Source organism: Populus trichocarpa, chromosome 8, assembly GCF_000002775.5.
Source record: "Populus trichocarpa isolate Nisqually-1 chromosome 8, P.trichocarpa_v4.1, whole genome shotgun sequence".
Classification (NCBI taxonomy): Eukaryota; Viridiplantae; Streptophyta; class Magnoliopsida; order Malpighiales; family Salicaceae; genus Populus; species Populus trichocarpa.
The window spans coordinates 1,317,188-1,336,430 of NC_037292.2; the positions used below are offsets into that span (position 1 = coordinate 1,317,188).

Here is a 19,243-nt window from a genome sequence, read left to right on the forward strand (position 1 = left end):
CATTTTATTTTTTATCATAGACTTTCTACAAATAAAAATCATTTCAAAAAATAGAGCACAATACACCCAAAAAAAAAATTAAGTTTGACAATTAATTAAGTTCAAGGTAACGAGGGTTTAATTAGCATGCTAGACTCAAAAAACTTAGACTTGACAATCAGTCAAACCTAGGGTAGCGGAGGTTTAACAATCATAGAAGACCCAAAACATTTGAACTTGACAATTAGCTAAATCCAAAGTAACATAAGTACGGTAAATATGTCAAACCCGAAACATTTGGATTCAACCATTATTGAGTTCTAAAACTATACGCATGATCCTAGACTATTCTCTAAAATAAAAATATTGAAGGTATAATAAACTACCATGCCTCTCCATGTAGAATAATCATTCATATTGATGCAATGTTTTTTCTTTGCTCATATATATATATATATATATATATATATATATATATATATATAAGGTCTCTTAATGAACCTATCATATTTAATATCTTATTAATGACATGTAATTAGAGATATTCATTTCCATTAATATCACCAAGAGCATATATTAGAGCTTTATGGTCATTCTCTTCTCTAAAAACGACAAGATTTAGGGAGTAGAAATACTCGTTAAGGTAAAGATTAAGAACCTTTATCTCTTAAAATAAATTCATAGATTTCAGAGTATTACTAACTTAAAGTTTAAAAACAAATATCTTTATTCCCCGAGTTTAAGATATTTTCAAGATATTTATTATCTTTTTTGTAAATATACTGACTTTATCATTGAAGAGTCTTTAAATCTTCATGACTTTGACTGTTTTTGTACACACTCAAGCTTTTATCATAAGTTTAGAATTTCCTAGTCTAAAAGGAAAAAAATCTAAATATTAGAATATATTAATTAACCATTGTCTCAAACACTAAATAACTTATTTGCAAGGATTTTGATACATTATAAAAAATGCACTAACGTAACCTTGGTTTTGTGCTTTAACACCATGTGTTTCTAGCAATCCAACTACAGCTTCATGCCTCTCCTGCCATTCTTTTTTCTCTCCAATATATTTAGTCAATTCCAAGTGTACATGATCACATCAGGTATTTTACTTCTTGGATATCCCCGTGATATATAATTAAAAGCTAAAATTAATTAAGTGCACAATCAATGCTTTTAAAAGATCATGAAATATTTTCAATTTCAATTATATTTTTTGTTATAGAGATAATTAAAGACATGAAGAATGATTATAATTTCAAGAGTACAATAAGATATATCTTCTTTATTCTTGTTATTTGTTTCTCTTCTGTCATAATACAATAATCAAATATTAATTCAAACTTATGAGATTTTTTGAAATCCAAAGCAAGAATAGCATTTCTTAAAGACTGGTGAATTTACCGACTTCTTTTTGACAGGCTCCAATGGCATTTTCACCGGCTTCTCTACTGAGTTCGATCGTGAGCCGAGCATGGGATGTGGATGACAAGGCTGTGAAGTCCCTTGTTGGAAGCCAGTCAGCCAAAGGCATCGTCAAGCTTGATGGAACCTTGAAGATGCATGAACCAAATTAAGAAGGAACACCGTCAAGGCATGGTATATTTACTGTGTTGAAGCTCCACTAGATGTTGAGATGGTGGAAAGCTTGTTTGTTTTGAATACCAAGAACCTTGTGTGTTGACGAGTAATAAAATTCTAAATGATTAAGAATAAGATTGATATTTTAAATAATTAGTTGATTTATCAATTCAAGTAATTTGATATATTTTTTTGTAGTTAAGATGTCTGATGACTTGATATAACAAATCTAAAAGGTTAGTAATTAGTAATAAATGATGTCTGATAAGTCAAGTGACTAGTAACTATGGTAGTAATAGACGGTATCTGGTAAGTCAGGTAACTGTGGTGATTAATACTTGCAAAAAGGTTTTTTATGGATGAGGGGTTATTCGATGATAAAATCAGTAACTTTGTAGAGAGAGAAAATACAATAATATTTTAGAGAAATAAATTCTGAAAATATATATGCTAAAAATGTTACGAATAAAGAGATTGTGAACCTTTGACTTGAATGATTTATGGTGTATATATTTATGCTTCATGAATCATATTATTTTTGTGAGGGAAAGGACTGAAGTGTAATTTTATCTTTGTGATATTTTAAGTTATATTCCATCTAAATTAATATGTATTAAATTAATATAAAATATAAAAAAACCAGTGTAAGGTCTTAAAAATTTTCCAACAAATATTAAACTCGTGATGCGTATCCAAGTACATAAATGTATTAGGTTTGGAACATGTGCCCGAGTCTATAGGATTTCTTGGTCTCATCTACATTTCCATCATCACCACTCCCAAGTAAGTTTTTGTTGGATTTTATTAAAAAAAAATGTAACTTTATGTTTTTTATTTCATCTCTTTCTTGTTTATTTTAGCCCTATATTTACTCATTTAGAAGGTTTTCTGTGTATTTAAAATTAAGATTAATTATGTTTTTAGATTCTTTTTAAAAACACATTATGTAATATAAAAAATAAATAAAAAAAGATAATGCATTTCATACAATAAATAATTTAAAAAACACATTACACTACAATACCAATCATACTATCTCCTCACATGCTACAGGCATCTTTGAAAGTAAAATTATTTCCTGACGTTGAGCAGCTCATCCGCTCCAAGAGAATGAGATGGAATTTTCTTTCCACCTCCAAAATGAGCAAATTGCGGAAGGATAGCTTGATTATATTTGTTGCAAAAATGTTAAAACCTGCTATCTGCCCGGTTAATCAAGGACTGTGTTTTAACTTTGACAGCAATAACCAGATTTTAGCGGACAGATTCCAATGTGAATAGGCTAAATTGACAAGGTATAATTAACATGGAAAAAGCTTTACAGGGGACTTGATAGGTCTATATCAGCACATAATCCATTTGATCATTTTCTGTTCTTCAGGGAAAGCTACAGAGGGGAAACAAGCAATAATTTGGTAATCACAGTTGAGGTACAAGTGTGCATCAGCTAGTTCGTGGCATTTTCTCCACATTCCTTCGCTCCCGCCACGCGGAATGAACTTCTGAAGCAGACAATATACTAGATCTCTCTGTGCTGCCAGCACAAGACAATGGGAAACCCGATAATGCCAGCAGGAAAACATAGCACACGAATGACTTGGTGCACAGAGTTATACAGGTTCCTATAAATCCAAGGAACATATCCTCTACAAGTAAAATATCCATGCACTTCACAAATGCTACAATTGTCAAGTCTGCTGCATGGCAAAAGCCCACCTCCTGCCTGCTTACGAGTGTGGAGGGGTTGACGGAACGAAAGTGTCTGCTTTTTTCTTACACCGGCTATAACAAATCTGCATGCAGTCAACAATGCAAAAGCCCGATTTTTCAAGATACATGCACGTATACGAAGTTGACTCGGGGGAGAATAGAATACCTCTGTCAAACATAAGTGATGGCGGCGGAATCTATCTAACGTAATTAATTAGGGCCAGTCTCCACCTCATATATAACATCTCCCTCCTAATGTCATTGTCGTCGTCTTCCTATTCAACCATGGTATTATCACGGGCCTTGTGCTCAAAACAACAGACAGTCCCCCAGATGTCTCCATGTTCTTCAATGGCCTGACTCGGTGGCCAAAATCCAGTCTTGTTCACGGCAAATAAAAAAACATTATTTTAACCTCAAAAAACAAATAAATTTGAAGCTAAATTTTTTTTAAAATTTTTAAAAAACACAACTGGAAACTAAAGAGGCCTTCAACTATCTCCCCATCTACTTCTCTTATATTATATTTCAATGAAAAAGCTCTCATAAAATTATTTTACAGATAACACTCGCCATTTATCCTATCATTATCTGCGAAAAAAGCCCAGTTCCAATAAAGTCTTCTCACTTCATCATAAATCTTAAAGCAACACGAGGCCGTTTTGTCCTACAAAACGACTTGATCCTGGTTGTAAATGTATAAACATTAGGAACAATCCCCTTATACTTCATTCCCAAATACGCTTTACGAGTTTGCTTGAAATACTAAAGTTCCACCAACAAATTCGTACTTGTATTGTAAGATTAAACAGACGGCCGACCATTATAAAACTCCGTTCTTTCAAACACATCACACAGGCTCTTGAACCTTCCCTTTCCTTCTGTGATTTTTCATAGCTCCAATGTACACTCCTTCGAGCAGACTATTGTCGATTTCCATCCTCATACCCTCGAAATTCCCAATAAACCCAGGTTTCTGGATAATGCACTCGTAAGTTAACAAATTGTGCTTGAACCCATCTTCCTTCTTTTACTTTGTTGAACATTTCAAGGACTCGCAGAGGATCCTTTGGTTCTTCGAGATCGAGACTGCTGCATCATGTTTATGTAGCAAAGCAGCACTCATCCCAACATGTTTATCAAAGACTCATGCTGCTTTTTTTCACACGCTGGATTGTGACGTGTATTTTGTGAGCAGCAAATAATTCTTAAGTCGCATACCTTAAAAGAGCTTGTCTGGCCCCATTTTTTAGCTTTTATTGATTTGCTTTAAAATAAAGCATTAAAAAGGTATTTTTTATTAGTATTTTAAAAGTTAATTGGTTAGCTTTTGAGAGTAAAAAATGATTTTTTTTTTATCAAAAACATTTTAAAGGTATACTAGCTTCCATTTGAAAAGTATAAGAATTATAATTTTTTTACATGGATATTACTTACTTCATTTAAAAAGATAAAAATAATATTAAATATATTTTAAAACTGTCTAGCTTAAATGATTTATACTCTATACTCATTAATAAACTAATATTCAACTACACAATTAGTATCTTTTAATATTTTAAAATTAGCTAAAATCAAGCATGTTAGACTCAGCTTGTATGGATCTTAGGTAAATTATTTATAGTTTTTTTTCACTAAAAACATATAATGTCCTGGTTATTATGTTTTTTATGACGTTTACTTTTTTTTTCAAGTAAAGGATTTATTTATTAAGTAATTTATTTAGTTTACTATAGAAAATGTTTAATTTTATATTTATATATTTAACAATGATTTTAATTCAAGTAATTTTATCAATAGCACAACACAATAACTGTAATATAATACAAAAATGTAACACAGGATAAATAAATTTTAAATTTATTGCACGAAATGCTTTAACATGCCAGCTCACGCTATATATCTTTACATCTCAAAGACATATTTTAATTTTTTATTTATCGTTTGTGTTTCTAATGCTATGATGTTTTCACTACACCCTCTTTAAAATAATTCTTTAAATTAATTGATCACCGGAAGCTAAATCATCAAAGACCTTCAAAGTGTCTCACAACATTAAAAAATCTAAAAATCAGGGGTACTATTAAAAAAGTTTTGAACCATGGGGTAAAAATTGGAACATCCCGCAACCCACAGGGGCAAAAATAGTTCATCCTCAGCCGCAAGAACACACGTGTCGACATATAAGCCACGGTTTCACAAAAATCCCGAGAACCCCATCCACAACCAAAGCAGAAACTTTCAAAATCACGATCAGAGGGAAAGGGAAAACAAAAAGGCGGCAAACATTGAAAGAGAGCACCAGCAAGGAAATCAAATCCATCCCCGGATATGAAATATAAAAATAACAAATATAATAATTTCCAAAACCCTTCCCCTTAAGTTCTCTCTTCATATCCGCCCACTCCCCCCTCTCATCATCCAGAGAGAGAGAGAGAGAGAGAGAGAGTTTCCGTGTCTCGATCGTGCTCTTACTTCTCAGGTACGCAGCTTCGATCTCCGAGTTCGCTCGAATTTCTCCAATTCCAAACCCTAACTCCTCGCGTCTCTGTTTCTCAGCTTGATTTATCCTCCTTCTTCTTACTGCAGAAAATCAGCGAAAACGAGTTGGCGTTGATGAGAATTTAAGCGCAGGTAATTTGAACTTCTGATTGCGTTATTATTTTAGTCATCGGTCGCGATTTCTGTTATTGTTGCTGTTTATTTGTTTTTGATTGCGATTTACTGTCGTTGCTGTTATTGATTTTTTGGAATTGTGAGCACGTGTTTGTTTGGCTGCAGAGAAAAAACGATTAGATACACCGTGCTGGAATCGATCGAGCTAAGTTTTTTTAGCGTAATTTAAATTACCGAGCATTATTTTTTCGTGTTTTTGTTTTTCTTCTGAATATGTCTCTGCTTTATTTTTTTAAAACGGCGACGAGAAGTTAATATCAGTTTTTGTTAGAAATCGATCAGATTGATTGCTTGTGAAATGTTTGTGATTTGATTGATGAATTGCTTGAGGTAGGTCATAAATGTGTTGGTTTGTTGATCTAGTGGATTAATTGTGTCTGGCTTAGCTAAATAGCTGAATGCATAGGATTATGATGTTATGTGCTCTTTTGATATTGATTAATTATTGAACAAGGGCTCTGTTTTGAGCATGATTTGAAAAAGAATCAGGTGAGGGGGAGAGAGATTTGCCGCTACTCACTACTTTTTGAAAATAGCTCTGATTCGAGCATGAATTGAAATAATTTGGATGACAGGAGTGTTGCTCACAATGACTAGTTTCTTAAGAATGGCCCTGTTTTGAGCTTGAATAGAAAAAAAGCATCTTAAAAACTATGAAATCAACTAAATTCCACTAGCCATGTCATCCTACAATTACACATGAAAATTCTCTCAGCTGGGTTTGGATCCTGTAAATGGGATCGCATCAACTACATCCCATTAGCGATGCTATCCTACCACTTCAATTGAAATTTGTGTGCCCAGCTCGGATATTGTAATGCATCTCATGTTAGAGGAAGAACACTTGAATCTACAACAGAATGTTAGTCAAGGATCTTTCTTCTTCACAAAGCTTGCCATGTCTATTAAACAAAAAATAAGGTAGCAATGTCTTGCTGGTCAGAACCATTGCTGTTAAACTTCGCATGCTGCTCTCCTGCTTGTCATTTTTTCTCGTTCTTTGTCTTTACCAACCTACTTACTGGAAAGTGTAATCTGGCCTTGAGAGGTCGGGGTGCTCTTGTTTTCTGGTCGAACCCCCTCACACAAACAAATCCTGCAAATAAAGTTTCACCAATCGACAAAGTCAAGCTGACTGAAGGTTGCCAAGTGTATGGGACTTGAATTTAACAATATCCCGGCATGACTGGGAAGGTGTCTTTCATATGTCAGGATTTTATTAATTACTGAAAACAGCATCGGATACCTTTCCAAAAGCAGTGCTGAACTCCTTCTGTTGAAAGTCCTGGGAAAAATAATGAGTTCTTGTTAGCCAGCCTTCTCCTTTGTAATCTAGTTGGAATGTCAATGCACTAACATTGTCTTGTACCTTTAAATATCGATGGTACAGAAGTTCCAAAGTAGACAATCCGTCTTGGCAAATTCCATATCAAACTTCTTGGAACATCAATTGGGTTTAGGCTAGATTCATGATCTGCAAACATCTGCAAGGTAATTGCAGATTCACTTGATAATTATTTATTGAAAAGTTTATGGCTTTAAATTCTGGCATACATAGGATGGGCAGGGTTTCCTGGTCATGGTCATTTGTAGGAAATAGGAGAATTACACAGTTTTAGTAGTTTTACCTCGTTCACTTGAAAGTACGTTCCATTCAGCGGGAAGCTTCCTCTCATTGCTGTTCTACAAGGTATCTGTATACGTGGTAATAAAAATATCAGTATGCAAAACATGTAGTTAACTAGAATGCTGGGGCTTCCACGATGATTATTTATGTACCACAAAGATGGATATACTCACCAGAAGTGTTCCTCTTACTGTTTGTGAATTAGCTTCTCTGATACTGTTGCATGAAAAACATATCTTTTCATTGCACAATTTGTTTGGTTCCCGGGACTGACATTGTTGTTCAGGTGGCTCAATTGAATTTGCAGTTTCACCTGAATAATAAGATATTGCTTTGTAATACTTCAAGACAGTGGCATCTTTTACTCATGAGAGGGGCATTCCTACTTCTTGTCACATCATATAAGTAGAATGCTTGCTACTTTGGTAAATCATATTAACACGCCTGAAGCTTTGCAACATGCTCCAACAGTACTTAGTTCTCTAAATACAGTACAGGTAGTCTGAAATTCGTTTAGTTGCTGTTGAAACCATTGAAAGTCACAGTTTTTGTGCTTACCTGGTGTCCATATTGCTAGAAGGTATGGACTAGGATCATCAGGTTCTCTTTTATCCATCTGCAAGTTCTATAAAGTGGCTCAGTGGCTGTTAAATAAAGCATGTAGTTTCAAGGGAATAAAAATGTTAGAAAATGGAAGGAAAACTAACCCCCTGAAGGAGAGGATGTGAATCTGGAAGTTCATACCTGCATAACATCACGAAGACAAAGTGTGAGATGCATCATTTAGGACCTCATCCATGGTCCAAACTCCCCCTCAACATATTATACTAATTAATGGAGCAGGCTGTGAGTTTGAAATCTGGCTTTCTGCCATTATTTTGATACCTGGGGTCTTCTGTTTTTTTAGCAACTAATTTTTTTTCATTTCCAAGTACTACTGTTGCATGATGTGCATGGTGCCGATAGTTGGTTCGGTTTATCACATGTTCGAGATGATTTTTGCTAACCTTATATAGTTTTGTATGAATCTGTCTTTGATTTGTTGAGCTGTATGGATGTTACTAGTAAATCATTCTGTTATTGGTTATGAGCAACGATAGAGCTTTTATAAAATAACTATTAAGCATAAGGACCAAGAAAAAACTTAAAAAGGTGGAGGAACTCGGTTCCGACCTTGATTATGAGAAGATTTTACTTACACTTGGTGTTCTGTCCGTAGGCGACTAACATTCTTCAATTTGGGTGTGGGGATAGAAGCATTTGGATCCAAAGCAACTAATGCTTTGGACATGTCGTATTCTTGGAGCTCCATGTTTGAATGTATATAATTCTGTAAATTCTCAGTAAACTCTTCCATGTTGAGTTTTATTGTGGGTATTTCATCAGGATCTTCTCCGAAGTCCTCAATATCAGTCTCTGCTAATTCAGTCTGCTCTTGATCCGGTGTTACTGGCTCTTCAATTATGGGCTCACAACTGCCAATATCAAACCCCACACTTTTATGTTGGTTGTCCTCAGGTGGAAGTAATGGCATGGGATTGATGACTATGCTTGGGCTTTTTTCAGGCATAAAGGGAACGGTTGAAGTTGTTATATCCTTTGTTTCTGGTCCAGGTAGTGCAAGCCTTGCACTGCATCAAATAGAGCACGTATTTTCCTTTGCTTTAAAAAATCAAAAGTATGCCTGTTATGCATATTAAGAAACGAGGTACTTGGTTTTGAGAAAATGAAATTTAACTTGTCTATTTAGATCTCTTGTTATCTCATCCATTGATCTCTTTCAGCAATTATCAACACTAAATTTTCTTTTACTTCGTTTTCCCCTCCTACAACTAGGATAGATCAAAGATGGGATAGTCATTATTTACTTTTTAGCCTGGAAGAGTTGGTAAAAATCTTTATATATCTATGGCCTGGACAAGAATGCATGCTTACCCAATATGAGAAACAGAAATGTTTTTTTCAAGGATTGTCTTCAATGAAAAACTCCTTTTTCAAACATCTTGTCTTAAACTGAAGTAAAATTGTGGCCCCTCATGTGCAACTGACTCGGAGATCATGAATAATTTTGGGTCATAGATCATGTATTTTTAATTGAAACACTACCCTACCTCTTTGTTGCTGCAAGAGAGCAGTCAACCACTATGAAAGTAGCATAGCATGACATTACGAATTGCAATTAATTTTCCTCCTCGCTAACTTTTATTGCTACAAGTGACCGGTCATTTTGTGTATTTTATTCTAGTTGTGGTGTTTCTAAGTTATACCACACTAATTATATTTCATGTGATTGAATACTGAAATGGTCAACCTTGCAATGTTTTATATTTCAAAATTATATTTTTTGATGGCTAGCATAATATTTGTTACATGCTGTTGGCAGTCAGAGAAGATATGCAAACCTTGTGAAGGCACTTGCAAAATGTCTACATTCTGCTCTCATGGGACATGCATTACAGTTGGGTCTACTCTTTGTGCAAAAGACCTGCATAAGTTAAAGCATGGGTATTTTGATGCTTTTCAGATGCTTAATCACGAAGAGTACTCTGATTAATATGCTATCAAGTGCCAAAATGAGTATACCTTTCCAAATGTGATCATCTGGTAATGTAATTCATACCTGTAATCCCATAAAAAAAGACGGAAATCAACAAATCTTATCTGAATAAAAAAAAAGCATGATCTTTATGCATGGAGAGTACAGCTTTCAATGAACAGAAGGGCTCCAAGGAAGAGTCATGTGATTACAGTGTTCTTTGATCGAGTTTGCACAATCTTGGCCAGAGATATTTTTGAATTGACTCGAGTATTGGGTACCTAGAGGAAATTTGGTTAGCATTTTTGGTGAACTAGAAAATTTTGGTGTCAATTTTGTTACATATAATACTTACAGTTCTAGCAGGTGCAACTGCAGTGACTCTGGCAGTGGCTGGAGAGGGACCCATCCTAGTCGAACTGCTATTCTCCCAACATTTGTGTCAACCTTTACAAACAGGCAATCGAATCATTTGAATTGTACAAATTTGCTATCTCTTGTAAGTTCAACATTATCTGTTTTTTACACATGAAACTCACTGGGAACGCAAGATGATGAAGTGTTAGGAGCCGCACACACTCCACGCTTTTCAACCCCAACCCCCGTATACTTAGCAGATAATCCCTGAAAAATAAAGATATTTCAGAAACTGGGGAACATATTATGACATTTGATGAATTGTTTGCTATCTTTTGCTTAAATTTTGTTATGAGCAGCTTCATATTGACATACTGGAATAATCAATACTTTTGAGTAGGAACTCTAATATTTGGGGTGGCTTACTTTGCTTTGCCAGGGGGCACATCTCTTAACCATTCCAAATCAATGCTTCCATGTTCCCTTACCAGTCGGTTTAGGAATTCCTGCAATATTGTGCAACCATTATTAACATGTTTCATCTGTGCCTTGAGTTCACACAATACACCATGAGTAAGAGAACAGTTCACAAAGCCATTTGAAGAGGAAAGAAAGGTTATTAAGGCTTGAGGTTAAACATACTAAAATACCTGGATTCGTTCTGCTAGAATTTTATTCATCCCTCTTTCTTTGATGGCTTCAGAAATCTCGTTGACTCCAGCACATCGCACTGCTTCATAGTCCAAGGAATCCATCGTGTCTTCGGTTCTCTCTTTTCTTCCATTTGTCTGCACTTGCTTCCTTAAACTATCCCAGTCAAATACATCTGCTTTCTCACTCTCAACTTTTCCTTTTCTAGCTTTTGAGGCATTTGCATTTGACTTGAGGTTTTCCCTGTTATCAGGATGTACTTTCTTCTTTGTATTTGGGTCAACCACTATGTTTTCTTGGGGTGTTTGCTTATTCACGGAAGTGATCCTCTGAAAATCAAGAATGTTTTCTGTGAGTCTGGGGACATTCGAGATGTGCTGTGTGTAACTGTTTTGCTTCTCAGGCAATGTTTCGGCAAGATTTACAGGTCCACCAGCTGACATGCTTTGCCATTGCAAGGTCTCGTTCCTCTCATTAACTTGATTTTCATGGTAAGGCTGAAAACTGCTTTGTTCATACATTGATTGCTTTCTGTAGAGAGAATGTTGGACTGCTAGTGGAGCTTCTTGATACCTTGGCAACTCGTATTCCCTGGCAGCTTTTTTACCCACACTCGCAGCCTTTTGTCCAACAGTTTTGCTTGAGCAGCTTGCAGCCTTTTCTTTGTTGAATCTGGAAGAATTTGATGTCCAAGAAGATATGGAATCTTCACTCTGCAATTTGAAGCCTTCTGCTTGCTGTGCATTGGACTGTGAAGTCATGTGTAGCAACCCATAGTTACTGCACGAAACCACTTTCCCTTGCATCTGTGGATTGCAGTAATCGAATTGCTTATTATATGGAGAAAAGCAGTTCAGATTACCTAATCTTTCCAATCCAGCTCCTTGCTGCATGTTCTGTATACCTTCTGCTTGCTCATTTTCATGCCCGGATCCCCTATGAAACAATGAACTCCCACTCTCACAACCATCAAATTCTTCTAGCAAGGTGGGACTCTCCATCTCTAAACGATCCACAAAAGATAAACCATGACTTGTGCTAGGTTTGCAACCAGTAGGAGGGTCTTCTGTTTCGGAGTTGGAGCCTGAGTAGGATCTGACTCCGCCATTTGCTTGGACAGTTGAGGAATCAAAAGAATCTTGTGATGATACAAATTCTTCCTCCAGGCTGTGACTTTGTGCCCCTACCATGCTTGCTCTTTCTATACACCAAGTTTCAGATTCTCCCTGTGGTTCTGCTGATCCATGGTGTGTAATGGGGCTTTGGTTGTAGAGTGGATACCTAAACTTGCTGTTCCATTTGATGATGTCATTTGGGTTTTGCATGCAGACATCTGGTTCTTCAACCATGATGCCTTTCCTATGGCTGTCATGAGCTGCATTGCTCCTAGACTTCAGAGGAAATAATGAAGCTAGAGACATGAAGGCAGAGCTGCAAGGTGGGAATGTAGTTGACGATATTGTTCAGTTCATGAATAGAGATTAATTATCACGGCTCATCTGCTCTTGAAATTAAGCTGAAATGTCATATTTACCTTGACAGATGATCTGAAACATTTTGGGTAAGGAAAACTCCTATTACCGAATCAACAACCGATCCCTTCCATTTTGAAAAACGCCTATCTCCTGCAAAGAATGTTATTTACATTCATACATGCAGGTGACTATCTATTTGATTCACTAAAGAGGGAATTAAACTGTATGTTCATTCTTGGTACAACATTGAGGGATTAGATGTGTGATCTGTGAGCTGCAGAACTTGTGACTATATTTCACCTAGTTTTTCTCGTTAGAAAGCATTAGTAAATGTGTTAATGAACTTTTGAACAATTTTGTAACTCAATTGAATCTTTCCAGTAGGTTATTTTAGCAACTCAAAAGCTCAGAGGAAATGTAGCACACACTGGTTTACATGTTTATCTGCTCTGAAGAGGCAGCATAAACATTTTGCAGTTCCATTTTTATATTGTCCTGATAGCAATACCTGATTCTGTTTTACTACAAACTTACATTAGTAGTGGGAAACTTACTGATGACTTTTTTCTTCCAAGTGAAATAATTCTTCTCTCTGAATTGTGCTTTTGTTTTTCATGGGTGACAGCGCTTTTGCATTTGCAACATTCCATGTTATGTCTCTGTGCATTTGCAAGGGACACGTGCATATGTAAACAAACAAACACTTGTACTTCTACATGTACAAATGCAATATGTCTGCAATATGAATGCTCTGTTTCTTCAGATAAGTATAAAGTTGTATGTTTGTGAGTGGATGCAGCATAGCAGGACTAGTTCTCAAGTTGGAGGGCACAAATAACATACATGTCTCTCTCTCTCTCTGCTGTTGAATTCAGTAATAATCTTGAATATGTTGGGAAAAAGTACAAGATTTGTACCTTGAACGAGATGCATTCTTGCAATGAATGAATCAACTCGCCCATGAAAAACTTTTCTCTCTTCCTCCCACCATTGCTCCTTCCCTTTATCTGTTCTTTCAAGGCCTTCACTTCCTTCTTTTCCCATCAGCAGTTTCCATACTCTGTCTGACTCTGGGTCAAGGTCTACTTTAGGCCTTGGCTTGTGTTTTTTGACAAATTCAAACCCGTCATAGGGAACAAGTGTGCCACCTCCTTTATAAGGCACAAGTGCATTTTGCTCTTTGTTTTTTATTTTTTTGCTCCTTGCATTGAGACTGAGGCACTCCATGTGGTGTATGATTTCTTCAATTGTAGAGGAGAATTTCTGCTTTGCTGGTCGCCCTGCATTGGATGTGAAGAGTGGTTGCTGTAATTATGGTGACTAGAACATTTAGTAAGTTATCTGAACCCTTAAAGCATTATACTTATAATATATGCTAAACATGCTATACCTCTTCTCTTTGCAGATGGCTGCTGATGTTCTTTCAAGATATCCTTTGGTTGTTGCGGCATCCTACCCTTTCCAGATGGAATTGTTATTGACACAGTAGCTCCAGACATCTGCTGTATTCTTGACATTTCAGTGTTGCAAGTTTCAGGTTGCAGTTGGCTATCAGATGCATGGTTTGTTTTGAGAGGGGTTTGTGAAAGGTTGTGACAAACTGCTATTGTGGTGGGGGAGAGGGAGTTATGGACTTGAGCCAATCCATTAGACTCTCCTGTCCTTTCTAGGTGTAAAATCGGGTTAAATGAAATACATTGCTTTGGAAGGTTCTGTGAAGCTGTCGGGTGAACATACCACTCACCAGGATATTTAGTTGTTGCAACACAAGAAGACATACTCAGTGTGTTTGTTTGAGTCCCATTCTCTGTTTTGTTTCTTTTCTGGGCCTCCAAACATCCCACGCCTGGAATGCTTTGATAATATTCATCAAACAATGAGCCCACTGGTTGAAAAGTACAAGTGTTTGTTTTCTCAATATGAAGGTGTTCTCTCTTGGATCCTCTACCCTCAATTAAATATAATGGTATCATTTGTACTGATTGAGGGGTATTCTGATATGTTATCTGTCTAGTCCGCTCTGGTCTTTTTTCTAGAAAGACAACTTGACCAATTCCTCGTGCATCTCTTGCATTGACGTTTAAATTCTCCATGTGCATGATTTTTCTTGGAGTTAGTTCAGCAGCTACTGCATGTCTTTCTGAAATTGATGTATAACTTCTTCCCATCTGGTTCATGAGAGGTGTCTGGTTACTTGTAGCACCTGATTGCTTGTTTTCAACCTGTAAACTATTATGCTGGTTCATCTGTGAAGTTGTAGTGCTTGAATCTGCCACTTGAAGACTTGTGTTCAGATCAAAAGTCCCTCTTTTTTTATTCAGCATGTCCTCCTGAGCAGCTGCATTACTGTATCTTTCATCTGTGGTAGTTTCCAAATCAAACCTCAATTCTCTTCTACATGATTTTGCACCAACTTCAGCACTGGAATGTGCAATCCCTACTGTAGAGTCTGCATGCTGATTTGCTGATTCATTTATGCCCTTCTTGCGTACATACTTTCTCTTCACAGGACAGGTATTTATGGTTTCTCCAATAGAATCTGTATGTTGAACTGCTGATTCATTCAGGCCCTTCTTGCGCACATACTTTCTCTTCACAGGACGGGTATTTATGGTTTCTCCAATAGAATCTGTATGTTGAACTGCTGATTCATTCAGGCCCTTCTTGCGCACATACTTCCTCTTTGCAGAGCTGGGAGGTGTAGTCTCTATAGCAGAATCTGTTTGTTGAATTGCTGGCTCTTTCAAAGCCTTGCGAACATACTTCCGCTTTTCAGTTGACTTCTCCTTGGGGTCGGTGTTTTTTGTGGTTGCAGCCTTGGGAGTCCTTTTTGGTTTGCCTTCCACAATCACCTTTGGCCTATGCTTTCTTCTCTTTGGAGGTTTCTGCAGTGGTGTTTTATTAAGGTCGATGCCTTGTTCATCTGGCCTTGCTAGATCTTTTTCTCCCTCAAATGGTGTAGAAATGACAGCAGAAGATGAGTCTGCAATGTTACACGAGAGCTCTTCTGAATTTTGTTGATTGGCTTTGAGTTCATTGAATACAACTAAATCATTTTTCTCATTTTCTCCACTTGAGTTTTTTTCTCGCGAGGGACTCATTGTTGTAGGAAGCTTACTCTCCAATCTCTTGGCCTGATCTGGCACTACTGTGGCAAATTTAAAAGAGGTGGTAACACTTGAGGCTGCATCAGCTTCTATTCTTGGTGATGAGTTTAGATCATGGTGAGGAAGCCAAGGCGATGGAGGTTCATCTGTAGAAAGCAATATTCTTAAGAATGTAGAATAAGATTTTGACAAAAAAGGCGGTTGAAACAAAAGTTCAGCTAGTGGCAGAATGAAAGCTGATTCTTTTTCATCCGCGTCTCTTGTTTTTCTATCTTCCTAGTGAGTTTTGATTCTTGTAAAATGAGTAAAAGACACAAACTTAGTTAATCTGTGGAGTGTGGAATGCTTAAATACTTTTGCTCATACCAAAGCATATAGAAAATGTCAAATTCTGATCTAGATAAATAAATGGAAACCTACATGCTAAATTACATCTCTGTGCTCTGAACTACATTCTGTCAAATTGATTCAATGCCATATGACATGAAATGCAGACATCTTATGTTTTGCTGTTACCTATGGATTGGAACGAGCAGTTCCTACATCACAGCAGTCTCGTGAACAAGTCGTCATAAAATTAAAGGACAGGTATGTTTGCTTACAGTGTGTCTGGGGTGAGATATAGCTGCTGCTCAAAAGATTCCAGCAGCGAGCTTGGTTTCCGAGCAGCAAATTGGGTTCACTGCAATTGTTGACTTGAGCATGCAGGTTGGGAAATGAAGGCCTCCAAACCATGCATGTGCTTGCACTAGGAGGTGCGACTGGAGAGGTAAATGTAGCTATATTTGGATATGCTAAGATACTTGCTAATAAACTGCTATTCAAACCTGCGGTCTGACTCTCTATATGATTGCCCGTATTATTACCCATTCTTGTCACCTCATGACCTATGCCTGCATTCCTAATATTATCCCCACCATTTCTAACCAGTTGATCAATCTGGTCAGCATGTTGAGTCACTCTGCTGTAACTTGACACATCCTGTTCACATCCACTGGAAAATCCGCCCAGTTGCCAATTCGTTCTGCCCAATTGGTTCCCTTGCCCATCAGTCAGCATCACATTAGATCTTGGAATGGGCTTCCCTGTCATTGTTGGTAAGAAATCAATATCCTGCGGGATTGGAAATCTCTCCATGATTAATCATTGGATCCATTCTACCAGCCAACTGTTTCTAGCTTTTCTTCCTCATCTCTGCTCTGGGTAGTGATTCTCTCAATTGAAAACACCAATTTGCTTCTGGTGCCTAAGATTTTCGGTGAATTGCCAAAATTCATTGATTTATACAAACCCTCTTCTTCTTTCTTACCTCATGTGCCTGAACCTCCCCTGTCAAAAAGCCAGAACACATTTTATACTTGAATAAAGTCAAGAGAAATTGCAATTGCATCTATGTTATAAATGCAGAGATCATTTCCCATATATTTCTCAATGGCTAAAAGCTATATCTATCTGTTTCTTGGAAAACATGAATAACAATGGCAGTATAATAAACAATAAGAAAATGAATAAATAGCTACTTAATTTTTAAAAAAAAACAAGATTAGCCAAATCTGCATAAATTGACTGAATTCTACTCAGTTTTGAATTTCTAAGATTATGGGTACCAAAAAAACTTCAATAAAATCTCTAAGAGATCTTTTTGTGATTTGCAGCAACAGACATGCAACCACTCTAGTTGTTGAGGGTCAAAGGAAAAAAAATAAACAGAAATTGTAAATAAAATATCCATGCACAGCACTTAGCTCACCGATCTGTAACTCAGTAAGCTGAAAAACCTTAAACGAGTCAATGCCGGAAAATTCCAAGTCCTTGCGGTTGTAAGGGAGGGAAAGAGAGAGAAAATACAGTGAGGAAAAGAACCAAACTTTATTTCATATGTTATAAGAACATAGACTAGATCGGGGCACTCCACCTTGTCTTTTATAAAATGGGCACACCCCACCTTGCCTTCTAATCCTAATCCTAACCTTGCTTTCCATGTTTTCTTGCTCTATTTCCAAAATTATATAATCTTGCCATATTTTTCCACTCGTGTCAACTGTTTTGACTTGTCACTCGCTACGTGCGTGTATTTTGAGACATTACTAACTTGTTAATTCTTATCTTGCTATATGGTCTCTCTGATTTTCAATCTTAATGCTTGCCATTTTCATAAATTACAGCTGTATAAAAGGAGACCATGTGAACTATTTTAATAGAAAACACAAATTACCATAAAATAAAATGGAAGAATTGCCCAGCCATTTATATCAAACATGCAGGTTTATCTTGATGGTTTTCTTTCTATTTTTCCTCCTTTATCTTCTAGTAGGTTGTTGCTGCTGCTGCTGGCCAGGTGGTGTTCTTTTTCATAAAGTCCCGCATAAATAACTTTTCATGTCTTAAAATGACATATCAATTAGAACTGTCCTTGTAAGTAATTAAGATGGCAATCTCTCTTTAATTAAGTAAATACTGAGGTGAAAAGGCACGACAAATTATAATAAACTCCCAGGTCTTTTTTCCTGTAATTAAATCACAACCCTAGTTATAAATTAGGCAGGATAAATTCATAAGCAAAGGGTATTACAGTAAATCACAAACACAGCAGGAGAAGATACCTCAGATGCTTCCAACGCGTGTTGTTGATTTGTGCATGAACTAAGCACGTGTTCCCCCAACCCAAGACTAAACCCAGCAAGCAGACTTTCCGTGCCTTGTTGTCTGTGCAAAATCTAACTGCGAGGTGCCCGCAATAGAAAAAAAAAGTGGAAACAGCAAAAAAAAATTGGGTATAACACAAAAAGGCTATTGACAAAGAAAGAGAGAGAAACAAAGAAAAGATCATATTCTCTTTTATCTATGTGCATGAAAACGACGTAAATCTTTTAAGTTCACGTTGCATGAGAAAATATGATGGATCTTATTTAGTAAAAAAAATAATATATTTATTTTATTTTTGTACATTAGTTGCCAACAAAATATTTTTTAATTAAGATAAAAATCTTAATTATTTTAATAAGCTTTTCGGCATGTTAAGTTGTGTGGGTCCATATTACATGATATTAGTGTTGTAGATTGTATAAAGTTTTGCGGCTAAAAGTGGTTCTTGCTAACATGGTAGTTGATTGGGTTGCCTCCTAATTTCAAACTTGATTTGAAATTTGATTTGAAAAAAAATTTGAGTTATTGGTTATCGGATTAACTTGCGATTCAAGTAACTAAATTAACCTATAACTAAATTAACCTAGTCATTGAATTAACTTGCGGTTCAAGTAACTGAAGAGAATGGATTAATAACAGAGCCAACACTAGAACTGTAGTCTCAACTCCTCCAAGTGGGCCTTGCAGGATTGAAACTTCAGCTGGGCCTAAAGAAGCCCAATCCAGGTCCAGTTTGAGAAGAAACCTAAATTCCCAAATCAATCCTTGAATACCCCATGAAACCACATTCCAATCCCCACCCCCAGGAGATAAATTTCTGCAATCCAGCCAAAATTTCTTCAAAATACGATAAATGTTATCGGCTTGATTTTTAAAAATTGGCCCTTGAGGA

General features: G+C 36.4%; 1 protein-coding gene and 1 long non-coding RNA gene across 3 annotated transcripts; one reads left to right on the plus strand and one right to left on the minus strand.

Moving 5' to 3' along the window:
* Window positions 1–5,503: 5,503 nt before the first annotated feature.
* LOC112328474 (uncharacterized) lies at window positions 5,504–6,228 on the plus strand. The gene is made up of 3 exons (XR_002983408.2): window positions 5,504–5,758; window positions 5,866–5,910; window positions 6,058–6,228. It is a non-coding gene; the product is annotated as an uncharacterized LOC112328474 (long non-coding RNA).
* A 247-nt stretch (window positions 6,229–6,475) lies between these two features.
* Window positions 6,476–17,686, minus strand: LOC7479830 (transcriptional activator DEMETER). Of its 2 annotated transcripts, none has more exons than XM_002311011.4 (20): window positions 17,456–17,686; window positions 16,308–17,034; window positions 13,989–15,851; window positions 13,516–13,878; window positions 12,658–12,748; window positions 11,123–12,554; window positions 10,899–10,978; window positions 10,655–10,739; window positions 10,471–10,562; window positions 10,328–10,396; window positions 10,163–10,199; window positions 9,982–10,064; window positions 8,779–9,210; window positions 8,287–8,323; window positions 8,138–8,204; window positions 7,753–7,892; window positions 7,581–7,646; window positions 7,322–7,436; window positions 7,199–7,237; window positions 6,476–7,048 (listed from the first exon to the last, which is right to left on the minus strand). In XM_002311011.4, exons 2-20 carry the CDS (start codon window positions 16,840–16,842, stop codon window positions 6,936–6,938), a joined length of 5,739 nt encoding a protein of 1,912 aa, XP_002311047.4. In that variant the 5' UTR covers window positions 16,843–17,034; window positions 17,456–17,686; the 3' UTR covers window positions 6,476–6,935. The 2 variants fall into 2 exon arrangements, with proteins under 2 accessions (XP_002311047.4, XP_002311968.4); XM_002311932.4 differs by having other exon boundaries at window positions 8,138–8,195; window positions 17,456–17,685.
* Window positions 17,687–19,243: the final 1,557 nt, after the last annotated feature.

Bases quoted from the DNA above. Each gene is read 5' to 3' on its own strand.
- LOC7479830 (XM_002311011.4), bottom strand. From the start codon at position 16,842: ATGGAGAGATTTCCAATCCCGCAGGATATTGATTTCTTACCAACAATG. The intron at 7,893-8,137 runs GTAAGCACAAAA...CTTATTATTCAG, and splicing joins TCTAGCAATATGGACACCAG to GTGAAACTGCAAATTCAATT. The intron at 7,437-7,580 runs GTAAAACTACTA...ATTACCTTGCAG, and splicing joins CGTACTTTCAAGTGAACGAG to ATGTTTGCAGATCATGAATC.